The 15055-nt window shown below is 34.3% G+C and overlaps 2 protein-coding genes across 5 annotated transcripts; one reads left to right on the top strand and one right to left on the bottom strand.

The window, feature by feature from the left end:
• Nucleotides 1-1378: 1378 nt before the first annotated feature.
• Nucleotides 1379-1942, top strand: LOC6641222. Its single transcript, XM_002064233.3, has 2 exons — nt 1379-1501; nt 1569-1942. Exons 1-2 carry the CDS (start codon nt 1390-1392, stop codon nt 1802-1804), a joined length of 348 nt encoding a protein of 115 aa, XP_002064269.1. The 5' UTR covers nt 1379-1389; the 3' UTR covers nt 1805-1942.
• Nucleotides 1943-3632: 1690 nt separating this feature from the next.
• LOC6641221 (phosphorylase b kinase gamma catalytic chain, skeletal muscle/heart isoform) lies at nt 3633-14653 on the bottom strand. 4 transcript variants are annotated; one of them, XM_023175180.2, is made up of 11 exons: nt 14468-14653; nt 13558-13824; nt 13090-13233; nt 11338-11516; nt 10994-11278; nt 10844-10934; nt 10650-10786; nt 10483-10580; nt 7240-7842; nt 3955-4113; nt 3633-3873 (listed from the first exon to the last, which is right to left on the bottom strand). In XM_023175180.2, the coding sequence occupies exons 3-11, from the start codon at nt 13179-13181 to the stop codon at nt 3739-3741; spliced, it is 1779 nt and encodes a 592-aa protein (XP_023030948.1). In that variant the 5' UTR covers nt 13182-13233; nt 13558-13824; nt 14468-14653; the 3' UTR covers nt 3633-3738. The 4 variants fall into 4 exon arrangements, with proteins under 4 accessions (XP_023030948.1, XP_015034101.1, XP_023030950.1 ...); XM_015178615.3 differs by lacking the exon at nt 7240-7842 and adding an exon at nt 9561-9644 and having other exon boundaries at nt 14468-14647; XM_023175182.2 differs by lacking the exon at nt 7240-7842 and having other exon boundaries at nt 14468-14648.
• Nucleotides 14654-15055: the final 402 nt, after the last annotated feature.

Below are 15055 nucleotides of genomic sequence, written 5' to 3'. Positions count from 1 at the left end.
TTACAATTCACAACAAGATGTTGCCAAATTTTATATGTACATAGGAAAATGTTGCCAATATTCATAATAATTTGTTGATATCAACTTCATTGTGGGGAAACTTCATAGAAACGTCTTGAAACTAAAAACGTTGCCAAACCACAAAGATGTATATCGATAGGAAACTTTTTAGAAAGATGTTGCTAAATTTGACATACAAATGTTGCCAAACTTTATAGGAAGATGTTCCAATAGGTTCATAGGAAAATGATATCAAACTTCATACAAATTTGTTGCTAATCTACACGTATGTACATACAGAAAGGTGATTCTAAACATTTGTGTTGACCGAAACGAATGTTGCATAAATTTCATACAAAATGTTGCCAAACAACTAAACATTTAATTGTTGCCAAAGTACATAGGAATATGTTGATATCCAACTTCATAAAATGATGAATGATGTTATAAAACCTAATGGAAATATGTTGTCAAAATTGTTGTTAAACTTTATAAGAAGTTTCACGATAAAGAAAGGTGTTGCTAACCCACGTATACAAAGAGATGATTCTACGTATCAAATGTTGGTAAAATATGTTGATACCAATGCTATTTAATTTAAATAAATAAATCAATTTTTTAAATACAAATGTTGCCAAACTAGAAGAGTTTAATACCAAATTGCTTAGAAAGATGTAGATAAACTTTAAAAAAAGATGTTGCTAAGATATATGTGACTGTAAATTTCAAATGTTGCGCCAATACATGGAAACAAGTTGATACCAACCTCTATAAATCGATGTAGCTAAATTTTTGTTGCCAAACTTCTTACGAAAATGTTGATAAACTTTTTAGAGAGTTGTTGTGAACTTCAATAAACAAAGATGTAGACAAGCTTCATAAAAAATTCTTGCAAACTCTTATATGTATATATAGAAGGATGATTGTAAATTTCAAATGTAAATGTTGCCAACGTATATGGAAATAAGTTGATACCGAAAAGAGGCTGCCAATCTATATAGAGGTAAGTTTCCAAACTAAATTCGCAAAGTGAATGGACCATTGTTGAAAGAGTATACTAAAAAGTGACCAAACAGGCAGCTGCTATGAGAACCAGAACCGGCGGAAATCTCTCTCTCCTTCTCTCTCTCTCTCTCTCTCTCTCTGTGGGAGTGTGAGTGCGTAATGGAAGGAAAGGAGCATATGTATGTATGTGTATGGACAAGGTCAAATCGCTGACAACTCATCTCGATAAGCCGTCCAGCGGGCTTTGGGGCTTTGTGATAAGACAAAAATTACTGTCACTGGTGGCGATCATATAAAACATTTGCATTCGAGCTGAAGCCACATCATTTACGGATCTACAGTCCAACAGTTGACACATTATCGAAAAACCACAAATCCAGCAAGATGTCGTCCACCATTAACATTTGCCTGATCCTTGCCTGCGCCGGTCTATTCATGCTTGGCTCGATTAGATCCACGGAGGCTGCCATCGCCCGTGCCGATTTCAGTAATCCCAGTGAGTAGTCCCATTCACACCGTATCCAGTTTCCATATTAATCATCTCCCCTCCCCCACCCTCTTAGCATATCCCGGCAAATGTGTATTGGACTTGAATACAGTTATGTCGCCGGGACAAACCGGCAAGGCGCCCAATCATCCATGTGCCGGGGTCTCCTGCATGGATGGCGGTCATGTGGAGTTCCGTACTTGTGCGGCTGTTGCCCCGCCAAAGGGTTGCAAGCTACGTGACTTTGTCAATACCAATCGCCCATATCCGGAATGCTGTGAGCGTTCCCACGATTGTAGCCAGCACATTTGAATCTTTGATTGATCTATAGTTGGATCATCTTGTTATTTCTTATCTTACATATGTGTGCGTTTTGTTTTTTTTTCGTTTTTTTTATATTTTTTATTTTATTTATTGTGTTTATACTACAACATAACAATTAAAATGTAAAACGCCTAGCAAATACAATTAAATAATTTAATAAAATCATTAACAGAAAATAAAAATACATATGTTGTTGTGTTTCTTTTTTTGTTGTTGTTGTTGTTGTTGTTTTTTGTATAGCTATGTTTGTATGTGGAGGTTGTGGGGGTGTATGTGTGTGTGTGTCTGTGTGTGTGTGTGTGGATGGATGGGATGTAGTTTACTATTTACTTTTGCTGCTATTGGTAATGATTTTGTTGTTGATTTTGTTTATTTCGTTTCGTTTTTTTAGCTTTTACCTATCTTTATTTTCTTCTCTTTTTATAATAATACTCTACACATAATAGCGAATTGGCCTTGTTTATAACCTTTATTGCAGGGACTCTCGAAAATGAATGGGAATCCGTTTAATTGCGTTTGATGTCGCCTTTTTGGAATAAGTCAAGGGCATGGGGGATACGGAAGAGATATGTGTGTGTGTGTGTTTATAGCTCTAGGAACAATGGGCAACATTTAGCCCTATTAGCATTTATTAGTTATAACCATAAACTTGACACAACAATCTACTGCACTTCGAAAGCCAATAAACTTATTTGTAAATGTATAGAAAATCCAACAAGGGCGTAGGCAAGATTCAAATTAGTTAGCAATTATTAAACTTAATTTAATACATTTTAATTTCAATTCCTAAGAAAGCAAGAAAAAAACCAAATAGAGCCTCATCTTTATATCAATTGAATGAAATAGATTATTAAAAACCTAAGATTAACAAAATTCAATGAATTTCTAAAGAAAAATATATAAATTTCAATGCTCAAAGCATGAAAATCCACTGACTACGCCGTTGGAATCGTAAGCGAAAACAATTCACATTTAGTTCTATATGTGGATATGTGGTAAGGACATTTTAGAATGGCAAATATTGAATGTGATCTGATTAGATTAGGTTTTCTTTCATTTTTTCCAAGTTTTTCATTGGTATAAAATGCAATTGAAATTAAATCTTGGTAAAGTATAAGGTTTAAGCCTTTTACTAGGTGACTTTTTTCAACATTATCTAACGCATTTAAACGGTGGTTTCCATATAGTAGTACAGTGAAACCTCGATATAACGAACTTCGTTATAACGAAAAACCCAATATAACGAATTTTTTGTTAAGTCCCTTGAAAGGACTAAGGTTTTACATTTCAGTACCTATAGCGAATCAATAGATATAACGAATAATTTTGCGATCCCCCTCAGATTCGTTATATCGAGGTTTCACTGTATATTAAAAAAACAACTCAAGCAATTTCAAAAAGTGTTTTACAAATATTGGGATAAAATATACATATACATATAAATATGTATAGATCTATGTATGTATGTAGATGTTTGTATGTATTTACATAATATATGTATGCATAGTTACCGTTAGCATTGCTTATGTTTTTCGTTTGTTTAAATTCAATTTTTTAAACTACATTCTACACTAAAATGGGATAGAATAATAAGAAAATCCAACAAAAATAAAATAAAAACTAAGCGAAAATCGAAAAAAGAAAGAAATTATGAATAGTTTAACACTATAAACAAAAGGCTAGTGATTCGAACTAAAACGATTTGACAATAGCAAAACACAAAAGGAAAGGAAAGGTTATAGAAATTATGAATTTGGTGTTTTGTCTTCAAGTGTGTGTGTGTGTGTGTATGGGTGTGTGTGTGTGTGTAGGTGTGTTGTTGTTTCACTATGCATAGCTAAATTTATAGTTTTGTTTCAATTTGCAATTTTGCTAATTTTAATCCATTCGTTTCATTGCATTTGCATTCCATAAGAAGAATTCTATCGACTGAGATTGTTAATATAGAGCGCATGAAGTTCAGTGCGCGGAGTATTCTCAAAGAGGGCGGCACGATTTTGGCCCTCGCCCTTCTTAACCCAATGCCCATAGACACGGAAGGCACAGCCATCGATCACCTGCGAAAGATCAAATCAGATATTAGACATTTTCAAAGTGTGTATTGTATTGTATTGGAGGAGGAGGAGGACAAAACTCACCTTGCGCAGCACTTTCACACGATATGGATCCCGTATGGCCTCCTCCACATGGAGCGGTTCGGCTGTAAAGCGCAGGCGTCGTATTCTAATCATTGCACGTATCACTAATATGGCAAATTGGAACTTTTTCCGCGCATTGAAGCGACTCTGTTTGCGCAGCTGTTGTAAAAATTGTAAAGACAAACAAACAAGAAAAATCCACAAACAAGAACGGAGAGAGACAGAGAGAGAGGGAGAGAGAAAAGAAAAACGTATTAATTTTAATATGATTGCACCTCTTAATACACATTTTGGGAGTGGGAGGACGTGTTGGGATAGACGACAATGCCAAATACAAATAAGATATATAGTGGGATTAATTATTATTTTGTTTGGATATTAGTGCACGACGCTTTCTATGTAGGACCGTAGCGGAGTGGTCGGTGCTTGATTTGTTATACAATTAAGTTAATGGTTAGTACTTTAATTTAAAAGAGTCACAAGTCATTTTAAGGCTATGGGTTACAAGATCTCTCTTTGTTATATATGTTTAGATGGATCGCTTAATGAGTTGTGAGTTGTGAGCTGATGAATAGCAAAGCAAAGCAACTAACTAGCAAAAATATCAAAAACAAAAAACATAACACAAAAAACAAAATAATAATGTGTTTGGATTAGGTAAGTGGGCGATGATCTAAAGGTAAGTTCTTTGTTTTGTTCAGTTTTTCTTTTGCTAAGCGCGGCTGCTAAATTTTGAAAAGAAATTTTCACTCGAAAAAGTTTTCGCCTTTTGTGTATGTGTGTGTGTGTGTGTTTTGGTTAGAAGGAATGCAAAAAAAATTGCATTTTGCAAATCGTTTGCAGCTAAACTATATAATAATACACGATCTATATACACCTGGCCCGAGTGACGGATTCATTTCTCCTGCCAATACCGTGATTTTACCTATGAATTTTGTTATCCAATAACGTTTTTTCTTCCTAAATGACCAATTTGCTCCCCAAAAAGGTCACATTTAGTCCTTGAAACTTTCTTTAATACTCATTTGATTGGTAAATTGGCTAACTTCTTTCATTTAGCACGTTCTCACTAAACCTCAAACTTACAAGTTTCAATTTATTAATTTTGCATTACATAATTCTCGTTTTTTATGACATCATGATATACAAGAATAGATTTAGTTTATATTTTGGGGGATTTCGATTAAAAATTAAGTTCAATGAGGCTCAGTTGTCAATGAACTAAGTATGAGGACTGCAGGACTCCCGCCGCTGGATCCGTCCATGATGATTCATAGTAACAACTGATCTGATCTGATCTTAAGATCTTAAAATCAATGCTATGTAAGATTTGCTGGAACAGCTGGAAATGGAAATTTTACTAATCAAAAATTAACTTTAGCCTCTTTGGAACTGTCTTGGGAGACATTTAAAACGGATAAGAGAGTTGAGAAAAAGTTTCCTAGATACCTAAATGAGGGCCAGGTGTATATCTATATATATATATATATTTATCGGTATTACAGCATGAACCGAGCCGAGCGTAAAGAATATATCAACTAGGCAATCAAAATGCAGGCACAGTTTTTGTTGTTGTTGTTGTTTTAGTACAAACCACACTTTTTTTGTTTAGTTCAAGTCCAGGTATACATTAGAATTTCGTTAGCCGACTTAATCGTTCGATAACTGCGCGCTCTGGGAATAATCGATCCGATCTGCAATTCTCCTGCATTCCGTTATTAAATTTTTCTTTTTTTTTTCGATGTGTAGATGGATAGATATAGTGACATATATCTGGGCCATTATTATAATGTGGTTGTTGTTGTAGTTGTTGTTACATTTAATTACACACAATACAAAAAAAAGATATACAAACAGAATGAGGAGCAGGAGGAGGAGGAGGAGTAAGAGGAGGAGGGTGTAGGTGAAGGAATTATGACGGCGTGTACATTTATATGTTTTTGTTTTTTTGTTTTTGTGTATTTTGTTGGTTTTTATATGCGTATACTTATGTGGCTAACTGTAGAATGAATATATCTCTACATACAATTAGCAATATGTTTTGAATTTATATGTATTTGCATTTTCTTTTGGTTTACTCACAATGGAGTCTCCACAACACAGACTCTGACAGAGAGAGAGAGAGATATATATATATAGAGAGAGAGAGAGAGAGAGAAAGAGAGAACAAGAACGAGAACGAGAGAACAATGACACACAAAACAAAATTATGTGTTTTTTTTTGTTGTTTTTCATATGTTTTTAAAGGATTTGAAGGGCATTTAGTAAACAAAACAATTATAATAAATAAATTCAAAAATAAAAAATTAAAAAGCAAATACAAATTACATGCAAATGATTAAAGTGAGGTAAGTGGGGGGGTGGTTTAAAGGGGAGATTTGTAGGGACCATTGATAAGCAAAGGACTAACTATGTGATTTGTTTAATACACAGATTCAACTACTTTATAAGCATACAGTTAACTCTTTGTGTGTGTGTGTGTGTGTGTGTGCGGAGGTGTGTGTGTGTGTTTTTCCATTTTACCCAAAGAAATTTGTAATATATATAAAATAATTATAAAGGTGCATATAAAATACAAAATACATTTGTGTTTTATTCTTAAAAAGATAGAAAATAAAAGAAAATAGTTTATAAAACTAAATAAAAATAATAATACAAAAAAAAAAAAAACCATAATCATCTAAGAATAATAATAATAATCAAGAACAAGAATTACAATGCATAAAATAAAACTATCAAATTAAAAGAAAAATACATATATGTATATAAAGCTAACTATATGAATATGGATATAATGGATCTTGATGATAATGATAGATCAATCCATTATCAAAGGACTTGAAGCAAAGAAACAATTCAAAAACTTCTCTTTTAATTTCAAAAAATAAATAAATGAATCTTTGCCTAAAGTCATTTGATATTTCAGTTGATTGATTGGCCAACAATATTAACCATCAACCATTACCAAGACTTCCACCAAAAAGAGATGAGCTAAAAGTATTTGTCCCATAGACAAGTGGGTCGCAAGGGCAGTGGGTGGTGGGGGGGTGCATGTATACAATGGAATGTAATGGCAAGAAAATTTGATATATATCTATATAGTTTTTTTGGTGTTTGGGTGCATCGCGCGCGCGTTCTACTACATATATAGAAAAAAGCATTAAAATTATTAATCGACAAAAAAAAAAAAAAAAACTAAGACAGAAAGGCAGTTGAAATAAATGTGTGTCGAAGAAATTATAATATTAATATAGTGGATAAAGCAAAATCAATGGAAAAACCTGCCTGCACGGATTCATATAATAAATGCTTGGCAGCAGCATTCTCAGAATTCAGATCTTGATCTTGATCATCATCCTCATCAATGCGAACATCATTGAGATGATGTCGATCACGCGAGATGTGGTGGTCATCGTCATCATCATTATTATCATCGTGATTATCATTTGCAGCTGGTTGTTGTTGCTGCTGATAATAGACCGTGGCGGTTAAGGTCTTAAAGGAGGCGGAACTATTGCCACCTGGACACTGGACACCACTGGTTGAGGCGGAGGCGTAGGCGGAGGCGGAGGCATCGTCATCACGTAATCGATTCGATGAATACGAACTCTGCGGTGCACTATAATATATATAGGATGAACTGCAGGGATTTGGGCCAATATTCTTATTGTGATTGCTGTTGTTGTTCGTGTTTATATTGTTGCTACTAATCTGATTATATCGAAAAGCTGACGAACTTTGTCCATATGCACCAGGACTCGTACAATTGAATTGATTGTGTTGTTGTTGATGTTGTTGTTGATGATGCTGGTGGTTCTGGTAGTTGTTTTGGTGGTGCTGTTGCTGATATCTGCTATAGGCAGATGTGGGCACATGACCCATTAGAACCTAATCGTGTTTTCCATTTTTTTTTGTGTGTGTTAGGCAAATTTTGTTTCGATTTTGTAGAGAGAAGGAGAGGCGCGCAGTTGAAAATTAAGAAATTTCAATAATTAACAATAAATAAATAATGAAAAAACTATAAGAAACAAATACATAAAAGCAAAGTCATTTTCTTAAACTAAATTTAAAAAAAAAAACCAAAATAAACCAGGAATTTAGATTTTGAATCTTACTTTCATTGGTTCAGTCCAAGGATGGAAACTTTTCTTCTCCATAAATAACAAGTTGAATGGACTTTCTTATATTAAAAATGACTCTTCTATATGCTCAAAAACTGATTTATATGAAATACAATTACAAAATGTTCAATCAGAAGGAGTAATCGAAAAATAATTCGTAATATGATCAAAAGTTTTATAATATACAGAAGAATCCTGACGTTTCTTCAGTTTATTCCAAGTTCTTCTTGACAAATCATGAAATGATCTTTAAATTTTGCCAACTTGCAAACAATATTGTATAAAGTTTAAAGATAATCTTATATTTTCTCTGTTTTAGCAACATAATGGATAAATATTTGACCAAAACATAATTGAATTTTGCGTACAAATTAGATCCTAGCTCAAAGTCTCTATTATAAATTTCAAAACTTGACAAAAGTTATCTTTATATTATAGATTTTTATATCTAGTCAAGTGGATACTTTATAGCGAAAGTTTCTGAAACCCTTAGAAGATTCACAATTTAAATTCTGGTTTTTGTGCTTTTGTTTGTCCAACATAATAAAATACTTAAGTAAAATAACTAATTGAACTGTGGTGTAAGGTTTAATCTAAAATAAACTACAAAACAATTTGTTTTTAAAAATAATTAAATTTAGTTGTTGTTTTATATCCTTTTTGGCATCTTATATGCACCTTTTTTTATGGTTTTGCTTTTTGGTTAGGTCTTAAACGGTTTCTATACAGTACTTGCTGAAAGTTTATGCACACACATGCATTTGAAATTCGACTTAAGAGGGGAGGAGAACGAGAACGAGAACGAGGCAGGCATGCACACTTTTGTAGGTGGTGGGCTGTGGTGGGTACGTGAATGGTGGGTTTCGTTTTGCAAGTAACAGGACCGCCAGAAGGACGAAAAGAAAACAGTAGAATGACAGAGACAGAGAGAGAGAGAGAGAGAAAGGAGACAGGGTATAAGGGCAGTTATTTATGAGTAGTTAATTCGTGGCACAGGACACAAAAGACAACAATAACAATTCAAAGGATCAGCGCATCAATCGGGCAACGAGCAAATTTTGTTTTTTTTTTCTTTGGTAAAACGACAAACAAAAATATAACAAAACAAAAAGTAAATAAAAAAAAATCAAGTTAAATAGCATTATTGTAAGTAAGAACGTAACAATTTTAGTGTTTTTTTTTTTTTTTTTGGCAAATGAAATGGACGCAGGTATCAATCACTTAGAAATATATATATAGAGAGAGAGAGAGAGAGGGAGAGGGACAGGTAGTGTGTGAGAGAGACAGAGGGGGAAAAGGACTAACAATGTTTGGTTTGGAGCTTGGAATTGGATTAGGAAACAAATGGCGGGAAAAGAGACGATGCGATATGCAAATAAACACAATTTTTTTTTGATATTTTGATTCGATTGGTTTGTTGATTTGGATTGTTAAATATTTAATTGATTGATTGATTTTTGGGTTAGTCCAGAAAAGTTTCGTTACCAGGGCGATTTCAGTGATGCGACTCATTCTTCTAGACTTGGTCGATAGGCTGCGCTTGAGGCCATCAATATTTTGCTCGAACAACTTTTGATCAGACAAGATCGAAGAAGAACATCGTTCAATATCGAGATGATATCGATTTTTCAATTAATCGGGGGTCAACAAAATTTTGGGTACAAATTTCGTGTTTTAATTTTTCGTGTGTGTGTGAGAATTTGTTTTTTGTTTGTCGTAAAATTAACATAGGTTTTTTTGGTTTTTGTTTTTATGTAAGAAAAGAAGAGAGAGGGAGAGAGAGAGAAAAGTAAGAGTATGTAAAAATAATCAAAATAAATAAATAATAATACTTATACGTAAATAACAATAATAAAATTAAGTACAAAAAGGAAACCAAACCAATTAAATAATAGTAAATAATTATTTCTAGCTTAAAACAAAAACCTGTCACATTTAATAACTAATTTAAAGAAATATCGTTTAACTGCTTGAACTGATTAATAAGGATATAATTTGCTTAAAACTATATACACATGGAGAAAAGTATATAGAAAGCACTGAAATTTGATCCTAGCAAAAATCATGCGGTGCGCATTTGATTTTAAATTTTGTCTTTGTATATAGTCTAGTTATATTAGATATATAGTTAAAATCGGTGCACTTTGATATGGTGTCTATAATACATAAGTGTGCTCTTTTTGAGGGCTTTTTTGTGTGTGTTGGAAGAAGTATAGAAAAAGTAGATAATACTACGAAATATTTATATATATGTAAATAATGTAAGCTGATATAACATTTTTTGTTTTGTTGTTCTTGTCACTATAACTAAACAGATAATCCATTTTATTTTTGTGGTTGTTGTGTGTGACAGCTGCTGCTTATAGTTTTCCTTTTTAACCCAATTGAAATGATTTGAATCACTTACCATTTGATTAAAGAATGGATGTCTTAATACTTCCTTAACGGTTATACGTTGCGCAGGATCAACGACTAGACATTTGCGTATCAGATCTTTGGGATCCTCTAAAGTTAATGAAATTCAAATGAAATCAATGAAAATTTCCTTCTTGATAATATGTAAAGTATTATCACCTGAAATATCAGCCCATTCTGGTGAAGTAAAACTATATTTGCCCTCCATGATATTGCGTAGCATAACCATTTGTTTTCGATGCCAAAATGGAGGACAGCCAACAAGTAATGTGAACATAATGACACCGCAGGCCCAGCTAAAAGACAAAAAGGAGATAAAAGTTGAGCCCCAGATATACAAGATATATACTTACATATCGACTTCCTGTGAATATCCTGGCGAACCTTCAAACATATTGCATTTAAGCGTTTCTGGAGCCAAGTAACCAGGCGTTCCGCACAAATCTAAAGAAATGACAAACAAATTTTGAATACAATCTTAACTTGCCCTGAACTTGTTTTACCTGTAAGTTTTTCGCCCTCTTGCAATTGTCTAGCAAAACCAAAATCGGTTATCTTTACATTATGATTCTCATCCAGCAATATATTTTCTGGCTTTAGATCACGATGCACAATATTTTTGGCGTGTATATATTCGACACCCTCGAATATCTGTCGCATTATGGTGCGTGTTTTCTTCTCGGATAGCGTTACCACCGATGTTAGATAATCAAAGAGTTCACCCTTGGGGCACAGCTCAAAGACGAGAAATACAAATGCATCTGATTCGAAGACATCTTGCAGATCGACTGAAAAAGCAAAACACACATTATCAATTATTAGCAGATTAAAGTTAATTGCAACCTACTTATATAGGGATGGCCCATCACTTGGCGTAATATTGAGATTTCTTGTCTAGTGGCTTCTAGCATATGATATGGATTCGTCTCACCGGCCTCTGTGGTGGCCCCCAAATCGATGATTTTGGCAGCAAACTCTTTGCCAGTTTCCTTTTCGATGCATCGTCGCACCGTTGAGCTGATGCCTCTACAAGATGGGAAAGCAATGGGTAAACAAGAGATAAATGGGAATTAGTTGAATAATCATCGTGATGAAATTTAGTTGCAAACTAACATGCATGCACTTTTGTGCAGTTTATCTTAATTAGGCCCTAAATACTGTCTTGTTTATTACATTTACAAAAGAGCAAATAAAACCAAAAACAAATCCAACCATCATTCTGTATACTCCGTGTTTGTGTGTGTGTGTGTGTGCTTAGTCACCCTATCTTCATCATCATGATCATCATCATTCTCATTCACGATCATTAGCAACAATCCCCTACCAACCATCAAGTTCAAGTCAAGGTGGAACTCTGTATCTCTCGCCCTCTGTGGGGTGCAAAATTTATGAAATTTCCCCTGGCGCCCCAAATTGTCAATGCCTGCATAAAGAACCCCAATATCCACAATATGAATATTATACCTCAAGTCTTAACTCACACGCTCTGCAGCTGCATGTGAGGAGGAGAAGAAGAGACCGCGGCCACAAAGCAAAGCCAAGTCAAGCCAAGCCAATCCAATTCAAGCCAACAACTTTGAGTCATAATCAAGCAATTTGCAAGCATTGAAAAACAAAGTTTAACACAAAAAACAAAACAAAAATAATAATAATTAAGTAAACGAAACGAGTATAGAACTGCCAAGTTTGCATTTAAAAAAATATCACACCATAAAATGAACAACAAAAAAATAAAAGGCTTCAATATCTATTTCGCAAAAAAAGTAAAAAGAAAAACAACTCGGGGACCCACACAAAAACTACAGAGCTCATTTATAGGGCCCTCTATATTGTGTTGAAAAACTTGAAAACTGGACTCATAGTTGTTTTGAAAAACATTTTTAGTTTTTAGAACTAAAACCTTTTGGTAGTAAACTATCTTTAAAACTAAAAAAGAAAACTTGATATAAATCAGACAATAGATTCGATATAGTACTATCAATGAGATGCCAATAACAAAATTATCAGTTTATAACGGAGGGGTTGGGTTTTTGCTCGTTTGGAAAAATTTCAAATGTAATTTTCTATTACTGAAAATCGTTTTTCCAAAAAAAAGACGTTCGCTCATTCGAAATATTGGAGTTTTAAATAATTTTCCACTTCTTTTTCAGACTTAACGTTGAATTGATGGGTGTTTGGAGTAATCGTAAGTTTCTATATATCCTCATACTGCATCGAATCCCCCCAAATGATGTCCTATATTCGTCGATAAATAAACTAAATTATATAATCAAACGAAAAAACCCTTTTAGAAGTTGAAAAGTTTTCGTATAAATGCAGGCGACATAATATATTGATAGATAAGTTAGTTTTTAAGAGCTATTCACAATTAAAGCTGAATTTGGTTCTTATACTTATTAATAGTTATCCTCATTTCATAGATAAAAAAAAAACTATTGATTAATGTTTGCCATTTTGAAGCTTATTCAATTTCATCATAGTCCAATGCTATTAAATCAGTTTTGTATTGAAGTTTGCTAGGAAGGAAATCATCCTCCAGTGATTTATCTCATATATGTTTAAGCTTATTATTATTATTATTGTTATTGTTGTCTCTTACCTGCCCAAAATCTCTTTGGGCTCATATTTAGCATAGAAGCCCTTGGCAGCATCCTTATCAGGGAGCAGATCATCTTCCTCATCCTTGGCCATTAGGTCTAGTGAAATTTTGACGGCGTTCTAACACTCAGCGCCACAGAGTGCGCTTTAAGGACGAGCGAGTTAGGGAGAGGGAGAGAGAGAAGGAAGATAAGGGATTAGGGCCACTTCTTCACTTTAGCTGCGGCTGCTGCTCTTTTAGTTGGTTGCTTGGTGGTCGCCCAATGCCTTGGCGAGTGTGCGCTATTTTTAACAATCCAAAAAAAAATAATAATAAAAAAAAAAAACACTGAAAATATCAAGCGACGAGACAGCAGCAGCAGTAGCGGCGGTAGCAGCACGACCAATTTGAATCTAAATCGAAATCGGAATCACAGAATCTCAGTGACTTGACTGTGTTCGCTGCGATGGTAAATTTCCTTTTAATTACCAAGTATTGCTGTTCGTTGTTGTTGTTGCTGTGTTGTCGGCGTTGGCGTTTGCCGGTGCTGTGCAGCCAAAGCTGGTGCTGGCGTTGGTATCGATTAACTTTAACTGCTCCTCTCTTGATCGTTCTCTCTCTCTCTTTTTTTGTTTTTCGCTATCTCGCTCTCACTCGGACTCTCTGTCTCAGCTGTTCGTTTCCAGAGCCTATGAGCCTATGATGCCTTCTGTGAGTGTGGCTGCGACTGTTGATTTAATTAATAACGAATGCCAACTACAACAAATCGATTGAAATAAGCAAAGAAATACATATATATAAAAAAAATGTACATATATATATATTTGATTTTTTTTCAGATTTTAATGAATGATTACACAACTACTATCTATGCACATTTACACTCTGTGGGCATTCGGTTTTTTTTTTTATTTAAACAGTTTTGTTTTGATCGTTTTTCTTTTTATTCATCCTCTACTGCTGCTGATACTGTTATAGACTATTGTTGTTGTTGTTGTTGTTGTTGCTGGTGCTGCTGCTTGCCCTGCCGATGAGCCGCGACATTTGCTTGCGTGTTATTATCGTTATTATCGTGCAGCTTTGTCGCTTTGCAATGCGTATTATTGTTGGGGAGTTTTGGGGCCAAAACACACGGCACACATGCAGACATTTGGTCTCCCATTTACACACACACATACAAAAATAATTCTCCTTTTGCTTCTTCTCCTTCACCTCCTTTTATAGAGCACTGGCACACTCTCACACACACACACACACACAATCAAACGTAGAGTCACACCGATACGAGCACACACCAACACAACGCGCGCCCCATTGAAGCGGGTACATTTCAATGTCAACTAAGGTTAAAAAGTAATACAGTTTTTGGCGGAGTTTTGTATTTAACAACAGGACATACTTTAGCACGACCACACGACAGGCTTGACGCATGCATTAGCGCCTGTGGCATTACTCCGAGTGTTTGTAATCTTGATATTAAATTGCTACAAAAAGAATCCACTGCATGTATTTTGGGGACACAATCACAAAACTAACCGAAATGCACACACAAATACACACAGATACCCGCACACGGACGAGAATAGACAACACAGAGGCAGGTCTGTTATCGATAGCGTGAATGCATGAAACGATTGATGTATCGATTGGTGGTTAAACTGCACAAAACAGTGCTGCCAACTTGTTTGAAGCGATTATTTTTAAGCGGAACAATAAAATTTGAAGCAATCGAAATTGAAATGTCTAAAAACTTTCCCAAATGTCTAAAAGTGCAAGACATTAACTTATTTCAATATTTATATTCTCTTGAATGCACCGATTGCTGCAAAATAAAGCTAGATTGTCAACATTGCATATAATTAATTTTTCTTTGGATAATTTTCCCCACAGAAAAACTTCTTATATTTTGTTTCATAACTAAATTTATTATTTTTTATTTTTTGTTTCCCACCAAAATATGGGTGGCAGTCAATCCATAAATGTTTAT

This window comes from Drosophila willistoni (genome assembly GCF_018902025.1).
Source record: "Drosophila willistoni isolate 14030-0811.24 chromosome XL unlocalized genomic scaffold, UCI_dwil_1.1 Seg141, whole genome shotgun sequence".
NCBI classification, from domain to species: Eukaryota; Metazoa; Arthropoda; class Insecta; order Diptera; family Drosophilidae; genus Drosophila; species Drosophila willistoni.
The sequence above is the reverse complement of the archived record's forward strand: the minus strand, read 5'-3'. Positions and strand labels throughout refer to the sequence as shown.